We start from the raw sequence: 11,080 nt of genomic DNA, 5'->3' as shown, positions 1-11,080 counted from the left end.
AGTTCACTTCTTGAGAACTAAGCCCTTAATAAATATCAGTGACAGAAGGGTTGGGGTAGACATTATAAATTTTCTTGTTTTTAAGTTATACTGTTAACATAAAATGAATGGCACCTTTTCTCCCAGTGTAGGTGGTCATTTCAAAGGAAGGATTTATTGACAGTGATTGCAGACATTCCCATCACAACTACTGTTCAATCATGGACCAAACTCAGCATTCAAGCAAAGCTGCAGAGGCCCAAGCTTCAAAACCAGAGAAGACAAGGCTCTGCGATGGATTCAGGGTAGGATGAGTATTAAATTTCCAAACTAAAATTAGTATAAAGGGAATTCAGTTAATTAAAAGAGCAATATGTTTCAGATTAGAATTTCACTGAAGTATAAAACTTTCATAACATCATTTATATCTTGATTTAAGTGTTTTAAAATTTGAGTAAAGTTTTTCTTTTGTGGTATTTCAGGGGTTTGAGTATTTATTGACATTGAAAAATTAGAAATATTTTGATATCTGCTCTGATTGTTGATGATCCAAGAGATAACTATCAATGTTAAACAAAAGATTTATGTACTATGTAAAATATTCTTGGAATCAAACTAAAAATCTATACTAGTGTCTAAAAGCTATTTTATGATCTCAAACTGTTGAGTTATTCTTTCCTTAATATTTCCTTAGTTATTCTTAAAATTGTGATAACAACAGAACATAGTCTGATGAGAGAGAAATTGTCATTACTAAAAAGACTTAGCAGAAAGACATAGTCAAAAAGTTAGTACAGTCCTTTTCTTCTGATAATGCAATAATAGTAGCCTTTGTTTTATCTCAAAACTTATGGGTAAGTGAATGCCTAGGTGACTCCACACAGGAAAAAGGACAAGAGTGACATGAAGAGGCCAAGTCAGTAAAGTTTAGACAACCTGATCCAAATCACCTTCCTAATAAAAGAGAAACACTTGTACACAAGAGAAAGCCTAAACATCTTGTGAAGGACAAGACATCAACAATGATTGTGTCTTTATAGCATTTTAAATTCCTTACCTAGAATGCAGACAGCACAGCTAGTAGTGACAAGAATGTTGTAATAAAAACAGTCCATTTTAACTTTGTCCAAAGAACATGAAATATGTTTGTTTTGAGTGACTTCTGGCAAAGTCTGTTCTGATGAAATATCTGAATAATGTTTAAGCAAAAGGGAAGTTCAGCAAAAGTACTGGTCAACACAGTGCAATGACAATATATATATATATGGGGTATTACGCTGTGTTACAATATATCTCTGAACTATTATGCTGTATTACAACACATCTCTAAGATATTTTGCTGAGTTACAATATATCTCTGGGACATTATGCTGCATAATGGTAATTTCATTTCCATGTGTTATGATGAAGTGATACCTTTTGATGAACTTCTGGAGAACAGAACCAGAGTAGGCATTAAATATTTATGTAAAGCATGTTGTATAATCAAAAAGACCTTAAAATCACTAGCAATAATGACTAACACTTCTTGTATGCTTACTGCATACTAGGTTCTACTCTACTGTTTTATTTCTGCTAGTAGACTTGATCCTTAGAAAAATTTCATCAGCCAGATATTAATATTTCTATTTCATAGACAATAAAAGAAGCCTTATATGTACCCAGAGAAGATGGGTTTTCTTAAATCTTGTTAACTTGAGTTTCTATTGCTTTTCTAAAGACCATGATAAAAAAATTTGGGAAGAAAAGATTTATTTCATTTTACACTTCTAGGTTAGTCTAGCACTGAGGCAGAATTTAGCAGGGCAAGAACCTGTAGTTACAACTGAAGCAGAGCCCATGGAAAAGTGTTACTGGCTTGTTCCTCATGGCTGACACTAAGTCAATCATTAATCAAGAGAATGTCGTATAAACTTTCTTATAAGCAATCTCATAGAAACACTTTCTCAAATGAGGTTTCTCTTTGTAGTAACTCTTGTGCCTAGTTGATCAAACAAACAAACAAACAAACAAGCAGACAAAAATCAAAACAAAAAAGTCCATGTCATTCCAAGTCTCAAAGCTTGTAATTGGCATGTTTCTTACTATTCTCCTGCTGTGAAGAGACACCATGACCTAAGTAACTCTTATTTTAAAAAAGCATTTAATTGGAAGCTTGTTTCCAGTTTATAAATTTAGTCCATGGTCACCATAACAGGAGGCAGATATGCACAGCACTCTAGTAGTACCTAAAAGCTTTACAGTTATCAGGTAGAGAGAAAAACAGACACACAGACACAGACACAGACACACACACACACACAGACAGACACACACACACTCACGAGGCTCGGGAGAGGAGAGCCTGGTACGGACTTTTAAAATATCAGACCCACTCCTAGTGACATATCTAATCCAACAAGGCCACACCTATTCCAGCTAGGCTACAGCTCCTAATCTTTCCCAAACAGAAGTACTGACTAGATCCAAGCACTCAAATATATGAGACTATGAGGAACATTCTCATCTAAACCACCAGAGTTGGGGAGCAAAGGGTAGCCTGAGCCAGTCATATTCCAGAGCCTATATTCTCAACTCTGTCTTATATTATAAAAGTAACTGGATTTATATAATCTTAATAACTAAAAGATCATATGAGAATTAAGACTTTATTATTGGAGAATTTAATGTTGTTTTTTCCATGTATCTAAAAAATTATTTTCATAACAAATCACGCAGTGTGAATCAGTCCTCAGGTTTGCACACAAGCCAATGCATACAACCCACAGTCATGATTGTACCCACAGATCTAGTGGAAGAATCTAAGAGTGAAGTGTATAATAAGTCACACAGTAATGTGCTTTGAATCACAGTGATGACATACTTTTGTAAACCTTTGCCTTGAGCTAACTAGGTTTCAGAGAGCTTACTACTTGCTATGTCTGCTTCTGAGATTTGTATATGTCTGTACTATAATAGGCATTCTTTAATAGTACAAAAATATTGTATTATCACCTTAAAACAAAATAAGACTAAGATGAAACTCTCCCATTCTGATTTTGTTCCAAATTTCATTTCTAGAGTAGTGTGAGTGAAGAACAAAAATATTGTCCATATTCTTTCCACAGCAGTTATAAAGTTTTACCTTCTTTAAACACCCATTTAGAAAGAAGAGTAGTACTCCTTAAAAAAAATGACAAACAAACTGATGCATGCATGTTGACTGGTGAAAGTTGCTGGTTGATATTTGTGTTCCCTTTAGAGAAGTAAGCCTTCTTTAAAATTAAACACACATATAATGATGTGAATAATTCTTTGTATTTAAAAATTCTATTTGCTCTGCCACATTACCCATTTTCCCAAACCATGGCAATCAATAATCCTCCTTCTACCTACAGTTACACTTTTACAGAATGTCATATGATTGAATTCAACCTTATCAGAGTGGCTATTGTCAATGAACCTGGCTTGAGCTTGGCTTCTTTGGAGCATTTAAAAGAATGATTTTTATAACACATTTATTTGTGGTAATTACTATCCGTCTGCTGATATCCCATTTAGTTATATGTGTATTAGGAAACATCACAGCTGCTTTCACATATTAGAAATTATAAATAAAATTGCTGTACACAACTCATCTGGGCACAAAGTTTTGTGTAAATGCAAATTTTACTGCCCTTGATCAAATACCAGAATGTAATTCTATGGTGAGAATATTTTCTGAGAAATTGTTTAGTCATCCTCTAAATTAGCTATACTGATCACTGTAATGTGATGCTAATCTTAGCAAGACATGAGTCTACTTATTCCAGATAACCAACATGTCAAAGTACAGATATGATCATGATCAAAGTCTTACCTGATGAAACATGAATTTTAGTGAGGTTGCTTACAGGAATACAGGTGAGAATTTACAGGAGGAGAAGGCAGTTGTGCCACCAGAAACCATTTCAGCATGGGAGCTGGGAACATGGACCAAACCTCACATCCTGAAGGTAGCTCAACTTGTTAGAGAATAAACTTTCCTGGTAGTTCAGTGGGTCTCAGCCTCTTCCAGGTTGCTTAGCTACTCTCTGTTTCTTCCCGGCTTCTCAGTTTATCTGAATGTGTCTCTCAGTTCTTACTGTTCAAAGGTGATTCATGAAGAAGATGCCTAATGAATCTGGTCAGCTATGGGGGAACCCAAATCCGCAGCATTGTTTACTACCCAAACTTAATGATTTTTTTCCTTCAAGACAGAACACTTGTGGTTTTACTTCCTTTTTGATATTCTGTCCTAAAATATGACATAGTTTTACCACTCTTTAATATCCTATGTCTTAACGAGCATAGGATTATACTCTGGGATGGAAGATTTCAATCTCAGAGGGAACTACTCAATGACAATCATCACCATCAGCAATTTTAAGAATAGCCCTTGGTCTTCATCCTTAGTCTTATTTGCTTTCTCAGCAATCTATATCTTGAAAGTTGGAATGATTTAATCCCTGCTGCCTTTCATTTAAATTTGCCATTTGATAGTAGCACAGACTGAAACATTCTTTTTTTCAATATTGCTGTCATCTACATACCTTCTTGAAAGAAGTGTCTGTTGCAACATATTTCCTAAGGATCTTACTTTCTTTTTTGTTATTTGGAAAATCACAAAAGCAAGGCCAATTTATAGGCTAACAGTTGATTTTAGTTTATGGTTCCAGAGGGGTGAGAATCCATCATGCCAGGAAGGTATGGCTATAAACCATATGCATGGAGGCAGGAACAGAAAACTAAGAGTTCACATCTTCATATATAAGCATGAAGCAGAGGGAATAGCCAGAAGTAAGACTATGTTATATGCTCTCAAAATCCACCATCAGTGACACACTTCTTGCACCAAAACCACAATTCCTAAGCCTTCCAGACCTCACCATCAAGTGAGAACTGTACTATTACAAAAGAATAACCAAGACCACTGGGGGCAATTGTCATTCAAACCACATTTTTAAGCAAATTTCAATAGGTTGGGTTTTTTTTTGTTTAGTTTTGATTGATTTTATGTAAGCAGATATGTCTTTGAGAAGTATATTCCTCCTGTCTGAGACTTCTCAGAGTCCTTTATATAGCAGATGTTCTTGATCATAATGGAATTTGACCAGTTATTTCTTCATCCATCAAGATGGATCTTAAAAGACAGCATCACATCTCAGAAGGCATAGGGTTCCCTCAGGATCACTGTGAGCAATATCATTTTTCATTTTTCATTTGCGTTTGTGGTCCTTTATGAGTTAATTGTTGTAAAAGGTATACGGTGCCAATGTCAATTCATCTTTTTGCAATTATGACTTCTCAATTGTGTTTTCTTTGTTTCTCCTTCCTTGTATAATAATGAACTGTCAGTTTCTGTGGATCTATTTATGAACTTTCTATTATGTCCCTTTGGTTTCTGTGGTTATATTTCTGAACTCTCTATTATGTGCCTTTGGTGAAGTCCTCTATTCTTCCACTAGTACAAACTACCCTGTTGCAATAAATTTATAATCAGTCTTGAAGTTAGGTAATGACACTTCTCTAAATATTTTTCTCCTTCAACATTGAATTCCTCATTCTGTGTCTTTCGCTTCTCATATAAACTTTGAAATTACTTTGCTAATGTCTATTAAATTCTTTGCTGTGTTCAATGGGCAGTTTGTTAACTGTGTGTGTGGAGTTGAGGAGAACTGACATGTTGGCAGTCAGTTTCTCCTGCACACATAAACGAAAGCCCTATTACTTGCCTTGTAAATGGTCTTCCACTTGCAATTGGTACTTTTCATCAGCCTTCATTAAATTTATATAAAAACTAATTTTCAGAGATTCTAATAAGCATAGTACACTGTTTTTCTTTGTTCATCTCAACTGTCACTGTACAGTACTGATATAGTAGAAACTAATGACATATATATAAACTCTTCTTATTACTACTTCCTGGTTCCATTTATTTTCTTAGCAATCCTTTGGGATGCTTTGTAAGAACTATCATGTAGTCTGAATGTCATCCTCTTCCAATCTTGGAAACATTATTTCTTTTCTTGTTTTATTGCATTAGCCAGGATGTCCAGCTAATTGTTGACATGCAGTAGTATGCTTTCTCTCCTAAATTATTGACTGGTGCAGGTTCTACTGACCCATTATTAATGAGCCTGAGCCTTTAGTGCAGAAAATTTATCAAGTTAAATAATTTAGTTTTTATTACACATTATAATTACATGTATACATATGTATATTCATTTATAGTCCCATAATAATGGTTCATAGAATCGTCTTGTACAGTTGAGATAGTATTTGGTCATGGAGTTTAATTATTTTTCCATAGCTTGTTAAATTTGCTAAATATTTTTGAAAATTTTTCATTGTGTCCATAAGATTATGGTTTGCCCTTCTTTTGTCTTATAATATCTTTGTCAGTTTGGCAATGTGGGTAATGATGGCCTCATAGGATAAAAGGTGAGGTATTATTAGACTTTCTATCCTACAGGAAATTAGTACAATATTTCCCTTAGCTATTCAGACAGTTTCATTAGTGATACTTTGTGTCCCTGGTTTTTTCTATTTGGTAAGTTTATTAACTAGTAAATCCATTGTTTCACAGATATGGGCCTGTTCAGACTCCTGCTTTGTCTCATGTTCTTTGCAGATTGTGTTCTTCAAAGAATAGTTCCATGTCACCTACATCTTTAGAATTGTAGGCAGTGTTCATTGTTGATCATAGTATTCCTTTTAGTTCATTAAATGCCGGTGTAAATGTAGCAATGGCTATTTTTTCCAATATTAAATTGTATCCTTACTCTTTACTTCATTGTCTACCCAGTTAGAATATTGCAAATTGGAATTTCAACAGAACTGGCTCTTGATTTTGTTGATGTCTTCTATTGACACCATGTTTTCCATTTCATTGATTTGTTTTTCAACTTTTATTCTTCTCTGCTGTACTGGATGGTTTGTGTGTCAACTTGATACAAGCTAAAGTCATCAGAGAGAAAGGAGCCTCATTTGAGGTAATGCCTCTTAGGGATCCAGCTGTAACACATTTTCTCAATTAGTGATCAGTGAGGGAAGGCCCAGTATATTGTTGGGCTGTTGATCCTGGGTTTTATAATATGGTAGGCTGAACAATCAATGTGAAGTAAGGCAATACGCCCCTCTATGGTTTCTGTATCACCTCCTGCCTTCATGCTCCTGCCCTGTTTGAGTTCCTATACTGACTTCCTTCAAAAGTGAACAGCAACATCGAGGTACAAGACAAATAAACCCTTTCTTCCCCAAGTTGTCTTTTGGTCATGATGTTTCATTCATTCAAGCAATAGAAACCCTAACTAAGACAAACCCCTAGTCACATATAAGTGAAGCTGGTAAATAGGAGACTCTCCCTAAAAGTCCATTTAGATGACAAAGTCTGTCTTATTAAACACATACCCAAATTGTCTTTGGCTAGTTTGGCTCTTTTCTCTTCTTACAGCGAACAACCAGAGAAAGCTAAAAACAGTTTGTCTAGGTTTGATAGTTGTTGTAGGGAGGATCACTGCATTATACTTTGGGGAGTGTGTTGCTCTTTGTAGGTCGGGATCCTAGGTTGCTAACAGGTTACTTGGTGCACTGTTCAGAGAGAAGCCTGTACATAGATGAAAATCCTAAACTACCAGGGGCATTATTAGAAAAGATATGTGGGAATAGCCCCAGCCAAGTAGAGCCTTGGGTTATTAAGATGCTACCTATGCCTGTGTGCCTCAAAACTGTGCCAGGAAAACAGAATCTCCATATGTACAACAATGAAACTGTTTCCCTAAGCATAACAATCCCATCCTATTTGTAATAAGTCAGAACAAATTGTATGAATCTTAAAGGTCTCAAATTTCCAGAGAAATGTGGGGAAATTCATTCAGAGTTTGTTATAGGCAGGGACTTTCTGAACAGCACTTCAGTAGCTGAGGCAATGCAAAGAAACAAACAAAAAATACAATATTGGCATAGGAGATTGCATGGAATGGAAAAGGTTTTGAATAGCAAAGGAAATAGTCATCAGAGTGAAGGGAAGCATATAGTGGCATATAGTGGGGGAAATTATATATATATGCATTATATAGAAAGCTCAAAAAATTAAACACCATAAACCAAAATCACTCAGAAATTAGTCAAGTGAATTGAATGTTTCTTAATAGAAGATATACAAATACTCATTAATTATATGAAAACTTTTCAGTTTTCTCAGCCAAATGGGAAATTTAGAATTGTATAAGATTCTCCCTCACTCAAATCATAATGACAATCATCAAATAAAATTGTGTGTATGTGTGTGTGTGAGCATGTGCTCATGCATGCACACACATGTTACGGAACACATGTGGATGTGAGAGTAAAACATACAAGACTTCCTTCTCTCTTCCCATAATGTGGATCCTAGGCACTGAACTCAGATCATGAGATTGGACAGCAAGCACATTCCCACTCTAAGCCATATCATCAGCCTCTATTTCTCATCTTTATGCTATATTTAAAATGCACATTGGCCTCCTGATACTGGACTTGTTTGCTCCTTCCCAGGTACTCCCCTATTCCCTGTCCTTTTCAAATGCTCTCATGCTCTCCAGCAGCTTAAAAGCCTTCACCTGCTGCATGTTTCAGTCTATATGCCATTTCTTCTTTGGGTAAGTTTTTTTGAGCCCCTAAAGATTTACCTTAGTTATCAATGGCTGCATCGATGGGAGCTTCACCTATGTGGGGACTCTGTCACTTTTTTCTTGGTTATTTCATAACATAGACTTATGGTGTTGACAGGACTCAGTCCACATTGCACTGTTTTCCTCTGGCTCTTTGCTCTTAGGTGGTTTTAGTTCTTTTTTGAGCTTCCATGGTTTAGTTTATTGTCCCTGACCTTGTGAAAAGTTCTCAACAGTGGAGCTCAGCAGAGCATCCAGTTTACTGTAAGTACAGCTAATGTTTGTTGAGTAAATCTGTTGCAACCCAGGTAAAAGAATGGAGTTAATTAAAACTGTACAAGGAACCCAGGGTACCGTGCAGTTGTCATTGGAGTTCAAGCTCAGATCTCTGGCTAAAGTAAACATATCCTTTCCAGGATTGCAGACAAATATAGACTTTAAATTCTTTCTTGGTCCTACCAGCTCTAGTTTAATATCTACTGGGTTGGAAAGGTGGTTAATGACATTCCCTGCTCTTTCACCAGACCAAGGTTTAGTTCTAACCACCTGAAAATCTGTTTCCAAACAACTATAGTTCTAAATGCATTACAGATCTGATGACCTCTTCTGGCCCTCATAGGTATTGCATGCACTTTCTGTGCACAAAACACATAGAGTAAAATAAATGTTCAAAAGTTATTTAAAATCTAAAGATGAAAGTGAACACTTTTACTCCTGTTTGAACCTCACAAAAATGAACCTCTGCTGCTAGTCCCCTGATGCGTCTCTTACTGAAGATTTCAATTCTCTTCTCTACAACTTTGTAAACTATCATAACTTTTTAAATCTTAAGTTCCACACAATGAACAGGGCTATAGAAACCATTTCAACATGATATAATGTGCAGAGTACAGCGTACGTCATTAATCTAAATAAATTTACATCCATATTAAATACATCTTATATCCTCATAAGATCCTAGAACTTTGGGGAATCTCTGTGCCCAGTCGTTTTATGTCTGTTATCTATTTCTTTTTATAAAACAAATTTAGTGTTTGACTGTGAAATTTTGGGTACCGAATGCTTCTTTTAACATTGAAATCATGAAAAATGAAAAACCTGTTTTCTGAATGTTTGGAAGCTTCCTACAGGTGGACCAAGACTTGTCCTTGGCTATAGCTCTTTCTATATTACTAAAATGCCCCTGGATTCCTGGAAATATTTCCACTGTACTCACCCACCAGACTTCTCATAGTTAGGGTTTATATGATAATGTTCTGTTTTTAGTTAATAATCAACAAACCATTCTATCAACATACTAATCTCTCATTAGTGTGGATTCCTTTTGTATTATCTTACATAGAAATATATTGGACTATATTAACAGAACTGTTATGTCTTTATGTCAATGAACTTACAAAAGAGATTTTACATATAGGGAAAAAAAGGTAAGCACTGGGGAAATATCAAACCTTTAAAATTGATGTAATTATTATTTCTTGGAGAGATGTGGGGAAACATGCAAATCATTAAGAATCATTTAAAAACACTTTTTCTTTTGTTAAGTTCTGAGAATGAGGTTACATATCATCCTTTCCTGGAACTCAAATCCTGTATTTTCTGCACAGATGAGTTTAATACATATTTAAAGAAATACTGGTTTGTACATGTATGTGTGCCCATGTGTATGCCTGTGCACCATGTGCCTACAATGTCAGACTCTATTCTCCTAGAATTAGAGTCCTGGGTTTTTGTAAGCAGCCATGTGGATGCTGGGAACTAAATCTCACTCATTAGAAAGAGCAGCAAGTGCTCTTTTGAGCAATCTCACCAGTCTATATGAATAACTTTGAACAGTTTGTTATTTACAGTTACTTGCAATGGGGATTCAATCTATGTTGTTCAGTCAAGATATAATAAAGAGAAATAATAAATTGTGTGAACACAAACCTACATGAATATAAGCCTGATCAAGATAATGAAATACTGAGAATAATTTGGAGGAACCACTATCAAATGAACTCAGCAGAAAATAATTTGCAAGGAAAAGAAGATAGTAAAAGAGAACAAAGAAAAGGAAATTGGGAATTATGTTTTAAAGAGAGTCCAGATAAATGTATATATCCGTGGGAGGTCCAACAACTGTGAAGCCAAATGAATTAAAAAATTGATTCAAAGTATGATTTTTATTAAGATAACAGTTTGATTCTACTGAAAAATCTAATACATCATTATTTATTTAAAAAATAAAGAATAGTGAATTCTAAGACACAGACACTATCATTTTAAAGTAAGATGAAATAGAACTGGTCATGACAGTACACATGTATGGCCACTCTTTAAAGGAACAATACAGGAGAATTAGTGGATCTCAGGAATTTGGGGCCAGTAGGTAACATAGTGAGATCTTATATCAGCAGAAGAGAGAGAGAGAGAGAGAGAGAGAGAGAGAGAGAGAGAGAGAGAGAGAG

General features: G+C 35.2%; 1 protein-coding gene across 3 annotated transcripts in view; it reads left to right on the top strand.

Annotated features, from left to right (window-relative positions):
• The window catches only part of LOC114632352 (solute carrier organic anion transporter family member 1B2-like), a 63,108-nt gene that overhangs the window by 3,285 nt on the left and 48,743 nt on the right, over window positions 1-11,080 (top strand). Inside the window, exon 2 of one of the 3 annotated variants that reach the window (XM_028780889.1) lies at window positions 127-284. In XM_028780889.1, coding sequence (XP_028636722.1) covers window positions 201-284 — 84 coding nt within the window. In that variant the 5' untranslated portion in view covers window positions 127-200. Of the gene's footprint in view, window positions 1-126; window positions 285-11,080 lie in introns of those variants that run through there. The other 2 variants (XM_028780890.1, XM_028780891.1) reach the window with 2 other exon arrangements.

This window comes from Grammomys surdaster, unplaced genomic scaffold, assembly GCF_004785775.1.
Source record: "Grammomys surdaster isolate TR1022 unplaced genomic scaffold, NIH_TR_1.0 373, whole genome shotgun sequence".
Taxonomy (NCBI): domain Eukaryota; kingdom Metazoa; phylum Chordata; class Mammalia; order Rodentia; family Muridae; genus Grammomys; species Grammomys surdaster.
The sequence above is the reverse complement of the archived record's forward strand: the minus strand, read 5'-3'. Positions and strand labels throughout refer to the sequence as shown.